Source organism: Panulirus ornatus, chromosome 8, assembly GCF_036320965.1.
Source record: "Panulirus ornatus isolate Po-2019 chromosome 8, ASM3632096v1, whole genome shotgun sequence".
NCBI lineage: Eukaryota > Metazoa > Arthropoda > Malacostraca > Decapoda > Palinuridae > Panulirus > Panulirus ornatus.
This window is the reverse complement of record NC_092231.1, coordinates 6,408,350-6,432,196: the sequence shown is the minus strand read 5'-3', so window position 1 is coordinate 6,432,196 and position 23,847 is coordinate 6,408,350. Positions and strand designations below refer to the sequence as shown.

At 43.5% G+C, this 23,847-nt stretch overlaps 2 protein-coding genes across 7 annotated transcripts in view; both read right to left on the bottom strand.

The window, feature by feature from the left end:
• Positions 1–333, bottom strand: part of LOC139749788 (furin-like protease kpc-1) — a 51,358-nt gene extending 51,025 nt beyond the window's left edge. For all 3 annotated transcript variants that reach the window (XM_071664035.1, XM_071664034.1, XM_071664036.1), the window contains exon 1: positions 224–333. The gene's annotated coding sequence lies outside the window, so the exon portion shown is untranslated. The remainder of the gene's footprint in view (positions 1–223) is intronic.
• A 2,259-nt stretch (positions 334–2,592) lies between these two features.
• Positions 2,593–23,271, bottom strand: Gasp (Chitin binding Peritrophin-A domain-containing protein Gasp). Of its 4 annotated transcripts, none has more exons than XM_071664030.1 (6): positions 23,115–23,271; positions 6,153–6,383; positions 5,620–5,811; positions 5,017–5,230; positions 3,797–3,955; positions 2,593–3,261 (listed from the first exon to the last, which is right to left on the bottom strand). In XM_071664030.1, the coding sequence occupies exons 1-5, from the start codon at positions 23,236–23,238 to the stop codon at positions 3,808–3,810; spliced, it is 909 nt and encodes a 302-aa protein (XP_071520131.1). In that variant the 5' UTR covers positions 23,239–23,271; the 3' UTR covers positions 2,593–3,261; positions 3,797–3,807. The 4 variants fall into 4 exon arrangements, with proteins under 4 accessions (XP_071520131.1, XP_071520133.1, XP_071520132.1 ...); XM_071664029.1 differs by lacking the exon at positions 6,153–6,383 and adding an exon at positions 7,110–7,343 and having other exon boundaries at positions 3,087–3,261; positions 23,115–23,265; XM_071664032.1 differs by lacking the exon at positions 3,797–3,955.
• Positions 23,272–23,847: the final 576 nt, after the last annotated feature.

The window sequence follows — 23,847 nt, the reverse complement described above, 5'->3', positions numbered from 1 at the left end:
CTTGGCAAATCTTTAACAACAGTTGATGGCCAGAGCTTATTCCCTCCACCTTATCAAAAGAGACCTTAGTATGTCAAATCCCAGGAATAAAATGGTAGAAAAAAAATCAAAGCTTTTTTTCAATCACCAGCACCTACAATCGTTCTACGTTATGTATTCTCTACGTATTCTAAACGAATAAAAACTATATCCATGACGTACTCTGAAATGTATTGATACTTACTTATGGTAAAGTAGTTGATCATAGGCTAGAAAACACACCCGCGCTGGTCCCCAGGAATTTATAACACTACACAACAACAACCATATAGACACTGGGACAGTTGGTCGCCGATCCTCACACCAAATGGACCAAGAGCCTAGGATGTTGCCAAAACATAACCAACGAATTTCTAATTTCTCCTAATTATTCCTCCTTTTCCCCCCTTTCAATTTATCTCTTCTAATCATGTTGCCTCTTAGTGTCATACCTGTTCAACTATGGCTCAAAATTACAATGGGAGAAGTAATTGTAAATAAATGTATATTGGGTATTTGGTCTTTTTATGTCAATATGTGGTAGTCTGCTAAGGGCGACCGGACGTGCGGATAGATAAGATAACAGGATATATCTGAGTGGCGTAAACAGATTTTTCTTATATATATAAAAAAAAAAAATCTGCTTTAAATGCCGGTCGATGTAATGTCAATAGAAGGAATGGCAAATGTTTTCATATATCTGTTTCAAGGCCTAGCCTAATATTGACGCCTCTTCATGGCCGCTCTCAAAGTGAATCAAACATTATTTCACTTTTTCTTTAGTATTTTTTTTTTTTTGTTTTCCACCGTTCTGTGATTTTAGCCTTATATGTTGTTTGTTGTTCGGTTATCTGAGCTTGTATCAACTGCTGGGGGTCGTTATAGCCGTCATGGTAGTTATAACCACCACAAAAAAAAAGAAATGTTCTACATTTGACCACAATCACTCTCGTTATGCATATGGCCCGTGTGTTTTCACTGCAGTTCAGACGAAGTGGTGTCACTGCCGAGCCACACAGTGTACATGGTGAATCGTTCCACATCATGTATGTACGTGACACTTGGCAAGAAAATTATTTAAACAATGAAAATTGTCATAATTGCATTGTGCATTCACTGATGCACGGATGATTGACACACATCAATGATATCAAATCAAATATTGTTACCGCCCGTTTATACATATGCGGAGTGAGCTTCACAATCCTTTGCAGCTTTATCATATATGTTATTTTGGATGCTTTCTCACATTACGTTTCCACCGTACACTGTCTTTACCTAACTCTCAGTTTTGCCCAAGTATATGTATGTATGTATGTATGTATAAGATCCCAAGGACCTATTCTCCAGGGTTGTCTGCAACTTCATGGTTGCGCTACAATCAGTAACAGGTAAAGAATGTCTCCTTTAAAGAGTGGGGAGTACGACGAGACTGTGATGATACACAACCTCGCCAAAGGCGACATCACTCGCGGCGTAATCACAAGCAGGCGGAGTCCGGTAAACACCTGTATTGCCTACGTGATATTAGAGATGAACAGAGTTTGTGTGCATATATATATATATATATATATATATATATATATATATATATATATATATATATATATATATATATATACTGCAGCCTATGCCAGGTGCCTATTTTATCGACCAGCCCCAAGGGGACAATGAACAGCTGGGTGGACTGTGGACCGGCTGAGGTGACCAAGATTCCTAATGATTCGAACCTATGCGGGTTTGTGCAGCCTCACCTGCATTCGCGTGATGACAATTAGGGTATTACGGGGAAAGACTTTTATACTCGTGTTGCACTAGTCTCTTAACTTTGTACTTATGTACCATGTCTTTACTCTATGTATGTATGCACACACCCCAGCGTAAGTCAGGTGTGTGTACTTGAATACGTGTATGTACACAAAGGCATTTAAGTATGCATATGAATGCTCGGGATATTTTCTCGTACCTGCTTCTTTTCACTTTATGGTATTACGTTATCAAACTATTTTGTTCAACACAGACACTCGCCGCTTCTCCCATACTCGTTGGTTCTGTAATCCCAAGATTTTGTGGTGAGTGTGTGGTGCGCAACTGTGATCACGGCGCACTGCGCAGATCGTTTATAAAGCCTAGTCAAATTAAGTCGTTTTTGCCACTCAGTACAGAGGTGTGCACTTTTGTGGTGTTTAGATTTCACTACGTCGTTTGTGCGAGATGTTCAAACTTTCAGATGCCTTTAGGTAATGTAGTTACGTAATTTTTATTGGGTACAACGTAGTTTATTGTGTACGTAAATCTGTCGTTAATGTTAGGTGATGGAGGGGCAGACTCCTAACACTGACAAAGTCTCTCAGCTCCCATGTTCCCTAAAGTGGAAACATGACCTTCCTTCTCATCTGAAGTTCACTATGTTACATCATGAACATTTATCCTTACCGCATCTGTGAGTGGTGTGCACGAGGAGGAACAATATATATTTCGTTGGGTAAAGAAATATTCCTATTTTGTATGCAAACTAGAACAATGGCTATTCAAGATACATGTAAATCATAAAGGTTTCCATGACACAACAGGTTCTGGGAGTATTTTATTTACAAAATACTTAATAATATTGTACAACTTAACAATATACAACAGACACATGCCGTACTAGGCTGACGAACGACGGGGGTAGGGGAGGGGAGGTTATATGGCAAGTCCATAATACTGAGTTTTTTTTTCCCTTTTTCTAATATGCTGTACTACAGCGTTACTTGTCATGATCTTGACACTAACAATTACATTGTTTAAGTGCAAGAAACTCGACTAGTAAGAGGAGGTTTCGAATAGAATGTACAGTCATAAATTCCTCAGGTTACGGAGGTAAGCCAGTAAGTTTTAAAAGGGTAAATGACGATGAAGAAATCTGATTATTCCTGTAAGAAAAAGAAATAACTAGATCTGGAGTTCATATCAAGCTGGTAATATATATATATTTTTTTCTACTTTCAAAGTGAAAAAAACACAACAACAACTAGGCGAGTAGTTTTGAAATACAGTTGTTGATTTTTTGAACATGAGTGAGATGATGGGGGTGGGGTGGGGGGGCATGTTTAATCTACATGTCTAATTGGCAATTTGCTCTCGAATTCAGAAGATCTAAATACTTTCGAGTCATTGCCTTACACTGTCATACCTAAGATTACATTTCACAGGCCAAGACTGCGGAGGGTCTTAATATCTAGGTCACCATAGTAGTCTTCGCTGTGGAGAGAAAACGGGAACAAATATTAGTAGTGTAGGCTACGCTGCATGAAAAATTATATGGATTACATTTAATTCGAATAAAAAGGAAAATAACTGTACACATCAGTTGTCCGTATCGTAAGAAGACAGAATGGTTAAGAGTGCTATATGAGACTGAATGTGTGCTAATCTAGTTATTATGAGGTTAAAGAATATAAAATAAGGACGGATCAAGAATGATTATATCGTAAATGCTCATGCGATAAGACAATTCATACAAATTAGAAAACAAAAGTAAAACAGAAGGAACTATAGTTGAAAAAAAACTGGTGATAATTCAAATGAGATGCTATTATAACTTGAAATCAAGAATTATATAAGAGAGATGTCATGAAGGAGTCCCGAGATTGTAATTAATGAAATAATTAGTGTCAAGGGAGCGAGGAGGAGGAGGAGAAGGAAGAGGGGGAGTTTTGTTGGTTTCCCCAGCAGCCGACGTCACCGGATCTGCCGAAGGGAGGGAGGTAGGGAGGGGAGGGAGATGAGGCCGCACCTGATGTCCAACTAGGCTTGGGCTGCGGCTTCGACTGGTGCCTCAGCTGGTGCGGCAGCCGGGCGACGGGGGCGTGAAGCAGGGCTGCCTCCTTCCTGCGCCAGGAGCAGCTGACTACGACGCAAGGTGGCGAGGTCCAGGTCGCCGTAGTAGTCCTCGCTAAAGGGAGTCATAGTCTGGGGTTAGGCTAAACTGACGCCTTCCACCCGGACACCGCCGACCACAACCCACTGAACGGAGGGGCGTAATGCGAGAGGCTTTCTCCCACCACCACACACGCCCACACCCCTCCATCAACGGAGGGACAACAGATTGAAAGCGTGTAACGATTTGGTTGGTGGTCTATCCTCGAGAGAGAGAGAGACAGGTTGGTAGTGTATCCTCGAGAGACATGGTGGTCTATCCTCGAGAGAGAAAGTCAAGTTGGTGGTCTATCCTCAAGAGACAGGTTGGTCGTCTACCCTCGAGAGAGAGACAGAGTGTGAGGATATGGGAATGTGAGGCGTGTTAGGCGGTGTCGAGAAAGCCCCACACGTGTGTGTGTGGTCGGCGGTAGAGGTCCACGAGAGAAAAAACTTGAAGCCAGAGATTATATATATGTATATATATGAGTAAAAGTTACCCCATGCAAGAAGTCTCATGCTCTAGGATGGACTGCTTCATGACTAGTGAATGCTATAGGACTGACTCACTGGCTAGCTGAACCTTTAGCTAAACTGGCCATTGCATGCATAAGAAATGATAAATGCAGAAAAGAAACCAAATTATTCCAGTGGGGGAATAAATAAGCTCTGAATTAATTTAAAAAATGAATGAATAAATAGCAAACTATAGATATGAATATGCAAGGAACTGATGGAAAGAATGACAAGAACATTTCATGATAATCTGACTAAAATGGAGTGAACTGCAGCGTTGAAGGACCGTGAATTAAGGCTAAGTTCTCCGGTCATGCAGTTATTCATAGTGAAATAAGTGAAGGAGATTCAGTTCATGAACAGTCTAGGACAAGATGCATACGTATGTATGTACACAGTCGCTAAACTTTCACTTACGTTTGAGGTATCCGTGTAAAGCAGGACACACACACACACACACACACGCAAGCTGATTCATAGGTGTACTTGTACATACAGTCTACATGCAGACACTTACGGACGCGCACACGTACACGACTTTACACAACCTGTGCTAAACACGCGTTTGGCTGCCAAACTAACCATCCTGGGACTTCCTCGGGGTCGGCGCACTGGCCCAGGCCTTCCTGTTTACCGATGTGGAAGACGGAGCCGATGGGGCAGCCGTACTCGCGGGCCGTGCCGTCAAAGCACACGAAGTACTGGCGGCAGTCGTCGGGGTGAGCGTGGCGGGAGAAGGAGCCGACGGCGACCAGTTCTCCGGCGGCTGGGCAGTTGAAGTCCTGCTGAAGGAGATCTGCCATGGAGGGAAGAGAGAGAAAGCGACCAAATGTTTACATAATGCACAGACCAATCTAGTTCACCGTAAATAATATATATATATATATATATATATATATATATATATATATATATATATATATATATATATATATATATATATATATATATATCTTTAAGCTCCTGCCGATTTATCTCTTGTATACTGCCCAATCACTTGCACTTTTTCCCCCAGCAAGCGACGCCATTACACCGTCACCCACAGGAAAAGTGCAAGTGAGTTGGGAAATGTATGGAAGAAAGCGACAGGAGGTCGAAGGGGGAAAAGGAGACTTGCCTACTATATTATCACAATCTCTCTTATCAGTGGATAATGACACATGGACAGAGTCTCTCGTTCTTTACCTCTCTGGGCCTTGCATTCGGGGACGTTGTCCATCCAATTGCACACACGGGAGACCCTGTCGTAGGCTAGGCCGGGGGCGCAAGCGTACTTGGAGGCTTCACCGTCCCAGCAGGACCAGAACACAGCGCAGTCGTCGTTGTCAGAGAAGATACCGTAGAGGTTCGGGCAGTGAGGGGTGGAGATCGGGGGTTCTGTAGTGGAGGAGCGACGAATGGCTTTAGTGACCCGTAAAAAAAAAGTTTTCTATAATGTAAATAGAAAACGAAGTTATTCAATCTCCAATAATATCTCAAGGTATTTCAATATGATAGAAATGAATTAAATATGAATATAAGAAATCATAACAACAATGTGTTGAGTTTGTGTGAAAACTGTATTGTATGGTGTCCACAACATGCATTAAATACACTGATAACATGCAAAAACTTGGACTATGGTCATGCACGGGACAATCAACACATAGGATAAAGACGGACGTCATGATGGGATCTATACATGACGTCTGGAGGAGGTAGAGGCAACCTCGCCCTACCCAGGTTAGGGCGGCCGGTGCAGTCCACGGTGAAGGGGTAATTGCAGTGTTCCAAGGTGCTGTTGTTACTGTTGTCGAAGACGAGGCCGTTGCCGCACAGACGGAACTGGGGCACACCGTCCACGCAGCTCCAGTAGGCGTCGCACTGGTTGGCGTGAGCGAAGAAACCGTTTTCCTCTGGGCAGATGAAATCGTCGTACACGAAGTCTCCGGCGGTCTCCTGTGCCAGCCCTGTACACACCCAGAACCCTCACCAAGATTAGTAACGAATGATGGGGGAGGAGAATGGGAGAGGTACATGGTGAGTGTGAGTAGAACAATTGGCCGCCTCCTGCTGTTGGATGATCTGCGTTGAGTTCTCTGTTCTGTTCCCTGTATACACTATGTCTACTGACTATGTGAGGATATGTTCCATGACCTATACGCTGATGGGAACCGTCTTAACCTTAGGTTCATTTATGGCTATCTGTAGAATTACCGGCGTTTGTCATTTTTGCTTAATGCAGAAAATCCTCACATACTCATCAGACAGACTAATAGATTAGAAACACTAAATATCTAGGATGTACCATCACCTGCTAACCGATGTCATAATGCGGAGATATTAACCAGTGCAAGTCACAAGCTGTGATGGTGGGAGGAGGAGGAGGAGGGAAGGGTAAATGTGCTCCGTGGTAATTGGGGGTCAGGTGAGAAACAAAATCGTAGTGCTGGACAACCGAAAATCCCGTGTCTGCTAATTTCTATTCCCGGTCACCAATATATGAACAAATATAAGTTTCTTGTTAGAGAAGTATTCACTGTTCAGTTGTCAAGCGTCATCGAGAACCACAACCATGAGTATTTTGATTAGGTGGACCGTGGGAGGTCTAATTTGTGTATATTATATATATCCTCTGTTGACCGTGACGGGGTTGTGACGTTGTGGTGATGGTCCTGTGTGTGACGTGCGCCTACCCAGGTCAGGGCGACCAGTGCAGTCTACATTGTGACTGTAGTCGCAGTTCTCCCGAAGGAATTCAGGGTCGGAGGCATCGAAGGCAAGGCCATTTCCGCAGGTCTTGAGGGTGGCGACGCCCGCTTCGCAGGTGTAGTACTTGTCGCAGGAGCGTTCGTGGGGGTAGTGGCCGAACTCGTGAGGACACTGCCAGGATCCGCTCCCGCCGGGGCTGATGGAGGACTGCTGGGCTCCTGTGGGTGTGCAGGAAGGCCCCCAGGCAGGTAGGCGGGATGGAGGTGGGGAGAGGAAGAAACATAGGTTAGTCGATAAAAGCAACATGCTGGCAACACTCTTAGACGGGCAGGCAATCTGGCAGGCGATGGGCCAAGCCTCCTTTATATACCACTTTTAACAGGAGTCTCTCCTGGATACAATAATATCAAAGCTATTTTACCTTCATGCTATGGCGTGCCTGAAAAAAATATATTTATGATGTCATGCACAACGGGTCTTGATAGCTGATAGGTTCATGGCGTATGATGAAAATGCTTTGGGCTAATACCATGCACAGCAGCAACTTGGCAACACCGCCATCTTTGGCAGTTGCCTTAGCTTGGTCCGAAAAGGACGTATTTAGGATATACAAAGAAGCAATAAAAGCTCAGGATATTTACTGTATTAAATACTCAACTTTTTTGGTAACAGGAATTATACACAAATTATGCTTTGATTAAGAAAAAACTACTGCAATTAGTGAGTTTAAAAAAGCATCATTGGAAACTTACGTCAGTTTCAAATTTTGGGGTAATCATAAATATTAGTTTTAAGAAGCGAATTTAAAAGCAGTGTTTTAGTTCTGTCCTGGCGAAAACCCAGGAGTCAACTAGGCTATGATCAGCTGTCGAAATGACAAAATTAGTCCTGACTAGGATCATTAATTTCATCGATAGGTTCCGTGCCCCTTCGTGGCAAACACGGACCAGTCATCGGTCTGGTGGCAGCCATTCCGTTGCCCATACACAGGAGCAGGTTTTGCAAGCGGACTCGGTACTACGACTGGTAAACAAACACAGCGAGGGAGAAGGTCACCTTCGATGAAGCTAGAGTCATCGTCAGGAGACGGCAGTGACTACAGCATCACCGAGGAACCCTTTCCCGCCACGAAAGGAGCCCAAGTTACCCTGCTCCTACGTAAAGCGCAACCGCGAAGCCCGATCAAAAAAAGGCCTAAGGGTTATATAACTACCTCCACGGGAGCAGACGATTAAATAGGTTAAAGAAACTCTAGGCAAATGAAGGTCAACGACCAGAATGTGGCTCGCGACCTTGCAACATGCGGCAGATGCTAGACATTTCAAAGTCTCCCGGTGGTCCACACGCCATCAAGCCTGGGTGACAGATGGTGGCGATGGCCACAATGGGACGAACCCATGTTCACCGGGGCTCTCGAGCAGCTCGATATATATATATATATATATATATATATATATATATATATATATATATATAATATTTATAATGCTTCATGGTGGTAGCAGGGAAAGCGTTTAAATACTCTACCGGAATCATCATGCATCATGTTTAATATTAGCTGAAGCAGAGTTAAGAAGGGGGAGAAGGGGGTGTGTGTGGTTAACCGTGACTTGGAGATGCTGGGAAATGTAATGTTCCTCGCGGGAAGCCCTGGTCGCGTCTTGGTCGACAGTGAGGACCAAGTCGACAAGTGAGCTTTGATGGCATGTTATCCTGACGGGGATGCCCTGACACAGGTATGATAGACTGAAAATGCTGAGCAGCTATTAATTCAGCTAACATGGGAGGTTATACAGTTACACTGACAAAGTATAATGGTCATGGTATGTATAAGTAGATGACACTGTCAAGCCATAATGGTAATCAGCGAGTTTTATTTGGTAAAGAGGAGACCTCTACATACATCCCTTCTTCCACAGGCTCCTGTCCACTGGTGAAAGCCACGGTGATGTCTGTAGGCTTAGAGAGAGAGAGAGAGAGAGAGAGAGAGAGAGAGAGACTGCGCTGGAGGCAGGGGGAGGGGTGGAGAGCTACGACAGGCAACGCCAGCAGACGCCGCTGCCACAACGTAGTCCTCAGTGTTTGAGGATGGAGGATGACCAACAAAAATGGAGCACACCAGCAGGCTTTAGGGTGATTAAGAAGGATTACTAAGCAGGATTTTAGCCTCATAACGATTGGCTACTCCGCACTACATCTGGTGATCCTACTTTCCATCTAGTCTCTCCTAACTCCACCTGGTCACAGAGAGCATACCACATAGTCACATTGCCTTCGAAAAGGCGACTCCACACACCATCTGGTTACTCAACACCCCATTTGGCAATTCTACTCTCCACTTGGCCCCTCCACCTAGCCCGTCAACAACGCCCTCAACAGGTTCCTCTCGAGAAAGTCACTTAATTTCCCCTACAGGGCACGCAAGACCTTCCTCACCCTCCGTCCGTGACTCCTGCTGACCTTTCTGCCGTTAGAGTAAAATCCAGATCAACGGAGCATAACGTAAACGGAACTGTTGGGGTTTCTGTTGGGTGGAAGCGTGGAGGGATGAGAACCCGTGGGAAGTTATCAAATGCTGAAAGGAATTCAGTAATGTAGGTTCATCCAGAGTTAAACTGAACAGTGAGCGCATATATTTCTGAGCAAGATGATCGAAAATCTGTTGACTTTTCAAACGTCTAGAAGGATTCGTCCTCAAATGTGTTAAGTTCGAGGTTTCCACTATAAATGCCGACTGACAATAAAAAAGTCTTCAAGAAACCTAATCACCGATGAAAATGTCACACCAGTGTCAACACTAATACAATTCTTTTAAGTAACAAACAACCCTTTTTTTTAAGGTATCGAACATTAAAGCAATACCAATTAACCATTTGAGATCTACTGAAATCATTATAATTTACGTTCCACCTAAGTGAAACCATCATTACTGAAAATCAGTGGAACCTGTTCGACATTTAGAACTTCGACAATATTGGTCAACACAACATTATTTCTCGGTTTTCCTTAACACGCCTTATTTACCTGGTCTAAGGCTAACAGATGGCAGGAAGAGTAAATACTGAATTATTTAGTGTCATCAGAATCTATATTAGTGCAGAGGAAATATATATATATATATATATATATATATATATATATATATATATATATATATATATATATATATATATATATATATATCCTTTAAGAACTGCAAGAGAACTATTTTGACGCACACAAAACTCATACTGCGCGGGTATATAGCCTATCTTGCTATCTAGCAAGCTAGCTTTCGTAACCTGAATTATAAGACATTAACGCCTTCCAACCAAGTACAGGCAAAGAAGAACGTGCATTCCGATGATCCACTTCTTGCAAAGGTAAAACCAAGTTAGAGAAAGACGGCCCGAGGTGGCAACAGCAGGCAGGAAGGAGGCAGGCAGTCAAGCAAACATACCAAAGTGGCTTGGATGGGGGTCGAGAATGTACCAAGGCAGGTGGATGGAGGTCGAGAACCAGACCGGCTGACAACGATCAACACCACCTTGACTTTTGTCGCTTATGACCTAACCACCACGAACGGTCTCCACACACACGACTTTTTCCTTAGCTAGTTCATTGAGATGTGAAAGAGCAACTGTATGTCGCAGGCAATTTTTTTTTTCTTCCCCGCGTCGTACAGTGAGATCTGAAATAGCAGAACTCCGCCGACGTGTTTTTTTTGAGACGGTGGGCAAGAGCAAACACGCTTTCTTCCCTGATCTGATAAGCAGTTCTTGCTCGGCTAATCCACTCTAGCGCTACTTTCTATGTAGTATATATTCACTGTGTCCATTCCTAATGTTATGTTGCTGCTAGAATAGTACTTGTTGTTACGTGAACATGATTCTTTTGGCAAAATAACGATAAATCACAATCGTATAAGCAGAAACCCGTTACATTAAATATAGGCCTCGCTCTTTGTAATACATTCAACTACACAGATATCTAAACAAAGTAAAATTACAGACTGTAATGAGGCCAATGACCGAATACAAAAGGAAAATATAAATTTTAAGGAAAACACTAAAATGGAAAATATTCATGGAATTAAGAAAAAAAGAAAAAAGGATCACATTCCACACGCTAACCTATAAACTTTTTTGCTTGATTGCAAGACACAACCGGTACGGTGGCTGTGGACATGACAAGCCGAGATCTGTAACTCGGAGCCTTTTATCGCAGATTCTAAAACGGGAGTAAGTAACGGGGTTGTGGAAAGTTGCAGTGCGATGCTCCACATTGTTGGACAGAGTCGCTCGCTCGACAAATACCACCACTCGGCAACTCTCACTGTGACGTCATGAGTGTAAACAGATCGGCGCCATTAGCGTAATTCGCTAAATTAGCGAGGCTGTTGATAGCAGTCGTACAGTCACTCATTTGGCCAATATCTAAAGTTCACTATACTGTCGCTGAACCCCCTAAAAAAAACCCCGACGGGTGAAAGTAATCGTGAGAACATTGGAATCTAACTTTCTCTTCGACGATACTTGAAAAGTAAATATTTCACGGTTGAAATTCTGATGAAATCTGTGCTGGCGTCGATGCGTAGCTCCCAAAATATAAGTTATGGCCGTCGTGTGCAGTAGACACGATCGTAGTTTTTTTTTGTGTCTTTCTCTATTAGCGAAAGTGACAAGAGTATTTTGTTGCAATTTCACGTGTGAGTGATGATGGTTCGTTGTGTCGTTTGAACTTTAGGCCTATATCAACTGCCCAGGGTCTTCCTTAAGATCTTAAGTTCCTGAGGTCAAGCTACACATCCACCAACCGAAAAATCTATCAAAACTTTAATTTTCTGGTGTTTGACACTATGACCACATACATTCTCGCTGTGCATGTGGACCCAAAGATCAAACATGGACCATAAAACTGCTATTGGTGATGGACTGATGCCAGCTATCGCTAGAAAGACTACACGCGTTCGGGATATAGATGTTGTAGATTGTGTTAATTCGTCGACACAAAAACACCTTCTGAGTGTTTTATAATCGTGTGATGGGAGGAAGCAAAAACCCCCCCCTCTACATCCGGCTCACTACCTCAGGAATAGCTGGAACCAGACAGTATAAAAAGAAAAAAAAGAAAATAGATATTGTGAAACAGCCACGCCCTTTCGAATGGCTGAACCTGAGCTGCTCTACCGAAGCGCACACTCCACGCCTCCCTTTCTTAACATTCCTAGCCGAGATGATGTTGAAACTGACGTCTTGGGAGTATTAACGAGAGAGAGAGAGAGAGAGAGAGAGAGAGAGAGAGAGAGAGAGAGAGAGAGAGAGAGAGAGAGAGAGAGAGAGAGAGAACAAGAACGAGCAAATAAAGGAGGGGGGAAGATATTAGAGAGAAAGGAACGTAAGATGGGATAGAGAGGGGAGAAAGCTACTGCCATGTGCTGAGCTCCGACGACTGAGCCAGTTACAGGTTGCGGGAGTTCGGTAAACTCCGCCACCCGATACCAGCAGCTCATGGCAGCCCGCGTGGGAACCTCCCAGCCATGTTTTCTCCAGCAACCTTGACCAGCTGCGGAGAGAGTTCTTGCACCAGCAAAAGCAGGGGTTTTGCGTCCCCGTCACTGCCTCCTACTACGCCACCCATCGCTGGTGATAAGACCGCGGCTTGATAAATTATATAATGACCTTAGGAACGTTTGATAAACGTTCCACTGCCGGACGTATGAGGGAAGGGATCCATTCAAAAGTCAAGCGTGGCATGTTTACAATCTATCACCGTCTATCTTACAGAGGCCTGTGGCAGCCACAGCGAACTATACAAAGCCTAGCAAATGCTTGATTAACATGACTCCAGCAGCAATTTACTCTGGAGTGAAAGTAACGCGAAATCTCGTACATGACGAGCTGGCTGGTAGTCACGCCAGCTGTAAGTAACACCGCACCTGGTGACTGACCCCGTGACAACTCGTTACGCCTGCCTCTCTCTCTCTCTCTCTCTCTCTCTCTCTCTCTCGTATCACGCATTAATAACGTCTGGAAATAACGGCTTCAGTTCTGCCTCTGTGCGACTTATATTCATTCTGTGTGGTGACGTTTGGTTAGACCTCTCGCAATCCCCTGACGACACAGCCTTGAATCACACATTCCGCAGTGTTGTCATAATCCACCACTTCAGGCTGACGACATTTTTAAAACCCCACCACGGGCAAAGCTGGGGCGGCGTCGAACCAGTACCTAAGGCGACACGTATTTTGCGATTTCGTTGTTTTTAAGGGTCATCGCCGCCAGCTACAAGGCGCAGACCAGCTTAGCGGCCACACAGGAGCGTCCTCTGAGGAGAAGGAGGAGGAACAACGCGCCACAGGAGTCAGTTAATGTGAAGCTCATGAGACACAGGTGGTCGGGTCGGGTTCCTCACCCGGGAGGGAGGGATGTGCGCCAGCAAGATCGCTTGCTGGCGGGGGTGTGCTAGGCTGCCGGCCGGTTAAGCACCATTACAGTAACAGCCGCATTAGGAGGACCGAGCCTCGAAGATCAATGATAGGGCTACTCTAACTATTCCTTCATTACCGAGATGTTAATATAAATTAGGTTGCTCTAATTATGCGTAAATGTGGGTAGGCAAGAGAGACGATCAATGGGAGAGATAGAGAGATGTTGTAGATGGACGAGTGTACTGTGTACACGTATGTTCTACATCTCCCACCAGTGTACAAGTGGCCTGTACTTCCGGTACTGAGATGAAAGGTGACTTTTCTACGTCGCCCCCCCCCCCCATTCCTCCTCCTTTCCTTGGGACCTAGTGGGGGGTGGGGGTTTGGAGGTGTGTTGGGCGGGGCGTGGGCCGCAGCGCCTGGCACTGCGCACCAGATAATCCCACACACACACACACACGAGTCTTTTTCCTACGAAGTGTAAATGAAAGTCACTACGGGCGGGGTGTGCGTTGCTGGAGGTCGTACACAGGCTGGAACAATGTGTGTGTGTGTGTGTGTGTGTGTGTGTGTGTGTGTGTTGGCTGTACACCTAATTTTGACGGTGTAAGTTAGTTTACCACACTCTACAGTCTACCTAGTCTCGGCTAAGTGTTGAAGTTTACAACACAGCGAGTTTCTCACCATATATATATATATATATATATATATATATATATATATATATATATATATATATATATGATAGACTTCAGTTTCGAGGTCGGACCTGACGTGGGGGGGGGGGGGGGAGGCGGAGGGTGTCGTGAAAACCCTGTCCTGGGAGAGGGAGGTGTTGCCACCTCCTACAGGAGTCCCTCGCCCTTCCTGTGCTGAGCTGAAGGGCGTCACAACTTCACTACACATGAATTTTTGTGGCCAATAGAACATCTATCTAACTATCTATGCACACATATATACCTCAGGCTACACTCTGTGTGTACTACACAGATGAATAGGTAGAGTGAGTGTTTTATGTGGTCCCAAACACCTGATTAGTATTCCATGTGGTCCCAAACACCTGATTAGTATTCCATGTGGTCCCAAACACCTAATCAATGTTCCATGTGGTCCCAAACACATATGTAGTGTTCAGTGTGGTCCCAAACATCTTATTAGTGTTACATGCAGTCCCAAACACCTTATTAGTATTCCATGTGGTCCCAAACATCTTATTAGTGTTACATGCAGTCCCAAACACCTTATTAGTATTCCATGTGGTCCCAAATATCTGAGTAGTGTTCCATGTGGTCCCAAACACCTTATCAGTGTTGCATGTGGTCCCAAACACCTGAGTAGTGTTACATGCGGTCCCAAACACCTAGGTAGTGTTCCACGTGGTCCCAAACACCTGAGTAGTGTTCCGTGTGGTCCCAAACACCTGAAGTGTGTCCCCAAATACCTGAGTAGTGTTCCGTGTGGTCCCAAGCACCTGAATAGTGTTCCATGTGGTCCCAAACACCTGAGTAGTGTTTAATGTGATCCCAAACACCTGAAGTGTGCTCCATATGGTCCCAAACACCTGAAGTGTGTTCCATGTGGTCCCAAACACCTGGGTAGTGTTCCGTGTGGTCCCAAACACCTGAGTAGTGTTCCATGTGGTCCCAAACACCTGAGTAGTGTTCCATGTGGTCCCAAACACCTAAGTAGTGTTTAATGTTATCCCAAACACCTGATTAGCATTCCATGTGGTCCCAAACACCTGAAGTGTGTTCCATGTGGTCCCAAACACCCGAGTAGTGGTCCATGTGGTCCCAAACACCTGAGCAGTGTTCCATGTGGTCTCAGACACCTGAGTAGTGTTCCATGCGGTCCCAAACACATGAGTAGTGTTCCATGTGGTCCCAAACACCTGGGTAGTGTTCCATGTGGTCTCAAACACCTGAGTAGTGTTCCATGTGGTCCCAAACACCCGAATAATGTTCTATGTGATCCTAAACACCTGAGTAGTGTTCCATGTGGTCCCAAACACCTGAGTAGTGTTCCAGGTGGGCTCAAACACCTGACTAGGGTCCATGTGGCCCTATACCTGACACAATCCTCCCATCCCACACTACTCTCTAAGGCCATACAATTCTCCCTGTATATGTACATGTATATGTATATATATATATATATATATATATATATATATATATATATATATATATATATATATATATATATATATGAACCATCTCTCGGTCTGAGGGCACTGCCCCTCACTCTGTATACATCAGCATTCAGCCTCGTCTCCTACAAGATGCTGGCAGGGCCAGGGTGTGTGTGTGTGTGTGTGTGTGTGTGTAACACATGCCACACGCATGTCATCCAGTGTTCGCGCTAACTCATCTAAACCATTATGTCATCTATACACACCTCCTCCTGGCTATATAAATGTGCTTATTCAAACCCATTACATGTGCCTGAGAATGTCTTATACACTCCTGTATAATTTATACGCTCTGTATACCTATACACCCCTGTATACCTACACTCTGTATACTTATACACTCTGTATACCTATACACACCTGTATACTTATACACACCTGTATACTTATACACTGCATACCTATACACCCCAGTATACTTATACACTATACCTATACACTCCTGTATATCTATACACTCTGTATACATATACACTCCAGTATAATCATACACTCTGTATAACTATACACGCTAGTATACCTCCGCCGTACGAATGTCTGGCTTGTGGTGGGCGAATCAAGTCATTTATATATATATATATATATATATATATATATATATATATATATATATATATATATATATATATATATATATATTCACCTTTCAGGCCACACTTTATCCTCATTAATATTCCCGGCTGTCTGCCCTCACCACGACTTTCACTTTTGAACGAAAGTGACTAACGGGGGCCCAGCCAGCCGCTTTGGTATTCAGGGGGGGGGGGGAGAAGTGTGTGTGTGTGTGTGTGTGTGTGTGTGTGTGTGTGTGTGTGTGTGTGTGTGTGTGTCGGGTGGAGGAGGAGGAAGAGGAGGAGGCCTTGTCAACTCGAGGGAGTGGGTGGTTTGGTTGGTACTCTGGCATTAGAGATAGACTGATCCTTAACTGATCTAACACGTTACAGTATGGATCAATTATATACAGTGGAAAGAGTGTATGAGTGTAGGATACAGTTCTTGTGCTGTGTGGGTGGATAAATTACTCTTGGGGTCGTGAGAAGATGTACATATTGTGGCTGAGGAGATATGGGCGTGGTCCAAAGCCTTAAGGAGGAGGTGGGAGTGGTCGGAGCCTTACTGAGGAGGTGGGCGTGGTCAAGGCCGTTGTGTTCATCCTTACAACGCAGTGAGTGATGGGAGGTGGGAGGGGAGGGGGGGGGGGTCTTGGATGGAGTCATTGTGGGTGTTGGAGTTGGGGAGGGTGTATGGTGGGTGTTGAGAGTGCGTGTGTGTAAGTATTACTTGTGCATTCGTATGAGTGTGTGTGTGTGTGTGTGTGCTCGTGTGTGTGTGTGTGTGTGTGTGTGTGTGTGTGTGTGCTCGTGTGTGTGTTGTGTGTGTGTGTGTGTGTGTGTGTGTGTGTGTGTGTGTGTGTGTGTGTGCTCGTGTGTGTGTGCTCGTGTGTGTGTGTGTGTGTGTGTGTGCTTGTGTGTGTGTGTGTGTGCGTGTGTGTGTGTGTGTGTGTGTGTGTGTGTGTGTGTGCTTGTGTGTGTGTGTGTGTGTGTGTGTGTGTGTGTGTGTGTGTGTGTGTGTTTGCGTGTGTGTGTGTGTGTGTGTGTGTACCCAGACGTGAGCTAAGCGCCCCGTATTATGCCTAGCATCTCGAACACCCAGCGCCCGAGGCTAGGCGGGGCCTGGCGTACCCCAGGTAAAACCAACACTAGCTGAAACCCCTGACTCTGGGGATCTACACCACGTACATATAACCAGGTCGATAGGAGGTAGACCACCCCAGAATCTGGGGATGTAGCCACGCACAGCAACCAGACGGAGAGCAGCATTACCGTTGCATTCCCAACACAACGAACAAAGACCGCGAGAATCCACCGCGTCACTGTTCCCAGAATTAAAAATGCTTTATATCCGTCACGAATTTTACAGGAAGATCCAAGAGCTTCCATAATGCCCGAGTTACCCATAGAAACATTTACAGTAGAGAAAACGGAAAGAAAACGTCGAAAATTCGATTACCTGAAAAAAGAGGGAAAAATGTATAATATATATATATATATATATATATATATATATATATATATATATATATATATATATATATATATATGAAATATATTGATGAGATTAGAAATTCAGTAAGGCTCAGATTACTGGGGTGGAACCCATGAGCCGAGGTGGAGGGTAGAAGGTCTGGAGATAAGTGTGTGTTTAGGGCATAGTCAAGGAGGAGAGGGGTTACCCCTTCCTTCCTTCCTTTCACTTTCTTCACCAGAAAAACGAGTTATGGGGTTGGTCACGACATGGGGCTGGAGGGATGGAGGGAGGGGTTGTTGTGAGATAGGGAGAAGGGGGAGTTGCGGTAGGGAAAGTGGTGTGGGAGTGTTAGAAAGGCTATGGGCAACTCCAGGCGGGGGGACCAGATGCCATATAGGACGAAGAATTCGTAAAGAGAGAGAGAGAGAGAGAGAGAGAGAGAGAGAGAGAGAGAGAGAGAGAGAGAGAGAGAGAGAGAGAGAGAGTATTACAAGAAAACCCGGACGTCGGAAGCTTAGGCAATTCCGGCAACAAAAAAACGCTATAGGAGCGAACGAACACATACCAGCGACCTGTGACGTAGAAGACGCTTACTACAAACACCTCCAAAGAAAAAGGACCAAAAAATATCAAATAAAAGGTAGAATAAGAATACAAATCTACTTCCTCGCTGATAAGTCGAGCAGCTGTAATGACCTAATTGCAAATGGATGGCTCAGGGAGCTAAATCTTAAAATAGTGAAAGGCGCTGAGATGAGATCATGTGTGGCGGTTATTATTGGCAGCGAGTGATGTGAGTGACGGTTAAGATGGCGGGAGAACCAGTAAATACTGGTTATTTCTGCTCTCGGGTGATTCCTAATCACATTGCGAGCTGGGAAATGACAACCAATTTTGCGCTGGTAGGAGCACTTACACAAAACGGAAGTGGGTAGTTAAGAGATAATTGGAATGGGTTACGTGCACTAAATGTAACTAATAGTGATACCTGACTGGAGCAGTGTTGATAACGGAAGGTAATTTTTGGTAGATTGAGGTAACTAGTGATAATGATTATACAACAGGCGATTGTGTCAGTGTGTAAATGGGTAGTTTGGAGTCTCATAAGGTAGTTAAGTGATGAATTAGGCGCTGAATGATTAAAATAGTAGCGACGTGGATTTGAAGGGAAGTAAATGATAAATGTTGTAAGTGGGTGGTTTTAGGTAGTAGTAATGGGTGTAAGTAGAAACCATCACTGGTAGGACTGAGGTACGTGGGCAAGTGTATAAGTAACGGGTATGTAAGTACGAGATGATAATGTCTGGTTGTAAGTGGATGGTAGTAGTGTAAGTATATGGTTAAGGGTGCTACTTCTGTAATTAGATTGGGTAAGGTGTTAGGAGTGTAAGTAGATGTTTATGGATGATCGCAGTAGATGGTTAATGGGTGGTTGATTGAGTAGGTTACTGTAAGTAGACAGTCAAGTGTATCTAAGAGAATTACGGGCGGTGATAGTGTAAGTAGATAGTAATGGGTTGCATTGTTAGCAAAGTAGATGGTTATAGGTGATAGCAGATGTAGATGGTTAGTGGATGTTAGTGTACGTACGTTACTGTAAGTAGACGGTCATTGTTTCTCGGCAATTATAGATGGTAGTAGTGTAAGTAGATGGATATGTGATGCTATGTGTCTGTAGATGGTTATGTATGGTACTGTAAGTAGGGTCAGTAGATGATTATGTGGTACTGTAAGTAGTGTCAGTAGATGGTTAGGTGTAGTACTGTAAGTAGTGTCAGTAGATGGTTATGTGTAGTACTGTAAGTAGTGTCAGTAGATGGTTATGTGTAGTACTGTAAGTAGTGTCAGTAGATGGTCATGTGTGGTACTGTAAGTAGTGTCAGTAGATGGTTAGGTGTAGTACTGTAAGTAGTGTCAGTAGATGGTTGTGTGGTACTGTAAGTAGTGTCAGTAGATGGTTAGGTGTAGTACGTAAGTAGTGTCAGTAGATGATTAGGTGTAGTACTGTAAGTTGTGTCAGTAGATGGTTGGTGTGTCAGTAGATGGTTAAGTGCGAAACTGTAAGTAGTGTCAGTAGAGGGTTATGTGTGCTACTGTGAGTAGTGTCAGTAGATGGTTAGGTGCGGTACTGTAAGTAGTGTCAGTAGATGGTTAGGTGCGGTACTGTAAGTAATGTCAGTAGATGGTTATGTGTAGTACGTAAGTAGTGTCAGATGGTTATGTATGATACTGTAAGTAGTGTCAGTAGAGGGTTATATGTGGCAGTAGTTTAAAACTACGCTTTTGGGTGACAGTGTGTAAGTAGATGACAAAAGACTCTAGTAATGTAAGTTGATTGTTATGGACAGAAGTAACAACTACATGAAGGGTTGTAAGTAGATGGTAAGAAGGGGTAATGCTGTGTAGCAGTTTTGAGCAAGTCGATGGTTCTAGGTAGTAATGTAAGTATGATTCTAAATGGTTAGTATTTGGTTATGGGGCAGTAACTCTGATAATTATGGGCTGTTTTGGGCGTGGTAGGACTCTGTTTAGTTAGTTACAAGTGGTAGAAAGTGTAAGTAGATGGGTACTACAGATGGTAGTAATATAAGTACACTGTTATTGGTGGTAGTAATGTAAGTAGATTGCTATGGGTGATAGTGGTGTCAGATGTTTATGTACAAGTGTAGTTGTGAGTGGTAGTACTGTAAGTAGACTTATGGGTGGTAGAAGTGTAAGTAGACAGCGATGGATGGTAGCAAAGTAGATGGCTCTGGGTGTTGTATGTTATAGGTAGTAGTAGTAGTATAAGTACATTAATGATAGTAGTCTAAATAGGTCGTATGTGTTACTAGTGTAAGTAGATGGTTATGGTTGGTAGCTGGGCAAGTAAATGGTTATGGGTGGTAGTAAAGTGACTGACGGTGTAAGTAGAGGGTTAAGGGTGGTGTTAGTTGTGTAAGTAGACTGTTCTTGTTGGTAGTAGAATAAAACTTGAGGGTGATGGTAGTGTAAGTAGATGAATGAGGGTGGTAGTGGTGTAAGTAGACCGTTATGGGTGGTAGTAGAATCAAACTTAAAGGTGGTGGTAGCGTAAGTATCTGGGTGAAGGGTAGTAGTGTAAGTATCTGGCAGTAGACCTCTGTGGGAGTACGTTGTTAAGAATAAAAGAATAGTTAAGTGAAGTGTTATAGGTGGTAGCCGTAAGTGTAAGTAATGGGAGTAAGTGGAGAGATGTAGGTGGTAGGCGCAGGTGGGCAGCAGGGAATGCGCAGTGTAGTAGAGGTGGGCAGCAGGAAATGCGCAGTGTAGTGGAGGTGGACAACAGAAAATGCGCAGTGTAGTAGAGGTGGACAGCATGGAATGCGCATGTAGTGCAGATGGACAGCAGGAAATGCGCAGTGTAGTACAGATGGACAGCAGGGAATGCGGTGTAGTGGAGGTGGGCAGCATGGAATGCGCAGTGTAGTGCAGATGGACAGCAGGAAATGCGCAGTGTAGGGAAGGTGAGTACTAGGAAATACCAAAGTGGATGGTAGTTTCAAATAACAAATACTAAAGTACATGACTGACAGAACGAAGTCAAAACTGTAAGAGAAAAGTACGGTTTTTTTTTTAAATAAAATCTCAACCCAAAAAAAACGAGACAAAATGAACCAAATCAATCATGGAAGTGTACACTGAGCGAGGGATAGCGAAGTTAAACTTCAGGGAAAAATGGACTTCATCATCAAAGATAATCATCTAAACTTCACAGAAAATGGACTTCGCCGAAGATAATAAGATTATCAGATCAATTAAGAGACCAAAAGAAAAAAATATATTCCTTACGACATCTTGCGGTTGTCAGGAGTTGCGTCAAGAAAATGCCATCATATTCTTTTTCCATTATTACTGATATAAATGACTCTTACAAAAAATTTGATCCAGTGCACGACAGATGAAAACACGTCCGAGAGAAGGGGACGAAGAAAAAAAAGAGGGAAAATAGAGGAAGTAAAAAACAAACAGATTTTGGCTGAGAGAGAGAGAGAGAGAGAGAGAGAGAGAGAGAGAGAGAGAGAGAGAGAGAGAGAGAGAGAGAGAGAGATATTTGGGCTGGGCTGAGGAGGAGGTGGTGGAGGAGGATCCACAAAATTTCACATTCAAACAGACACCCACGGCGCTGATACTGTCTACTGTCATCCAAAGATGTCACTTGGAGACAAAAATTCTCACAAAACCTTATAATGATATGGAGCTGAAAAATAAAAAAGGTATATATATATATATATATATATATATATATATATATATATATATATATATATATATATATATATATATATATATATGTATATATATACGTATTACTGACAGGGTACCATCTGCAAAAGCCCTCCTCTATCTCTCTCTTCGACCTGAAATAAAAATCTATACTATTCTATGTAATCCGAAAATACAAGACAATGATACAGTCGTCGCAAGCGAGTTACATTTAAGGCTACGAAGATCATCCCTCGAATTACCTTCGAGCTTTAGGTCACCGTTGTCATTCAGGATTACTTTATAATTGCATTGAAATTCCCAAGAGTAGACTAGATAAGATAAGGGCCTGGTACTGCACGCGCGTTAAGTGGCCCAAGGAGAAGCCATTAGCGAAGAAATTACATGATCATCTTTATAAAGGATTACATAACCACCTCAGCACTCCAGACTGGTCTGTCTCCATTGTCAGGAAAAGGTTAAGTCTGATGTAACATTATCTTCATTGATCATAATGATTCTCTGGCCTTTGATATATATATATATATATATATATATATATATATATATATATATATATATATATATATATATATATATATAATATATATATATTATATATATATATATATATATATATATATATATATATATATATATATATATATATATATATTTCACTAAGTCCATCACTTCCCAGCTCCTTAGCGGAGTGCAGCCTCGACTGCTGCAAAAGCCCCTTATAAGGGGAACCAGGATCTGTCTCTTCGTGGCCTTAATGTAATTCGTTCGCTGCGATTTATATAATACATACATTGTGTATATATATATATATATATATATATATATATATATATATATATATATATATATATATATATATATATATATACTGCAAGTTAATATCTCTAAAATCAAATATCACAAAACATATGCTCAGACCACTGTATCATTCTGCAACTTCAAAAAACAAACAAAAAATTTTTTTTTTTCCATCCGATCACTTAATACCGCGTGTTATTAAATGGGAAACACTGGCGGGCAGACACACTCGTACTGTCACCTTATGAAACACAAATCAAAATCTCTTTTTTTGTTTTTTCCTTTTTCCAGAAGTTAACATCACAGCCCACGTACCGGTGGCGGCCACGCCGAGTAGGAGGAGAACTACGACGTCTCTCATCTTGTCTGCTAATGAAACTGTGGTGCTTCGGCTAGCCCGCGCAACATTTATATACCCGCGCATCGGGCGGCCGCGCATGCGTAGACGAGAAGACGCGAACTTTCAGTTCATGATTGAGTTGGGCGATGCTTCAACGCACGTCCATATTTCCGGATCGTTTTCATGGGTCTCTTGACCGTGTGTCACTTGCGATTCTTTGTACATCGCCCCCCTAGCGTCATATGTCAAGGCGATATTCGGTCATATATCGTAAATGAAAGTGATTAAAGGGGTAAAATGTGTTTGGCGGGGTCCCGGCCGGCGCCCTACGGGGAGGTGAGGGTGGCTGTTATCCTTGGCGGGTGGAAGCCTTGGCGGACCGGCCGCTCGGGCCGCGCGCCGGCAGGAGCCTCCACGTCACATCCTCCTGGGGAAGGAGTCATCTCTCAAACAACCGTAAAACTTGATGCTGACAACCAGTGTAACCTGGGTAACTCTGCGGTTGACTTGGGTAACTGCGGTTGACTTGGGTAACTCTTCGGTGGCCTGGGTAACTCTCCAGTGACCTGGGTGTCGGCAGGGTGACAAGGGTAACTTTAAGGTGGCCTTCGTGACTATGGTAACTTAAAGAGACCTGGGTAATTAACCAGTGACCATGGTAATTACACTGACCTGGATTACTCCAGTGTTTTGGGTAACTTAAGGTGA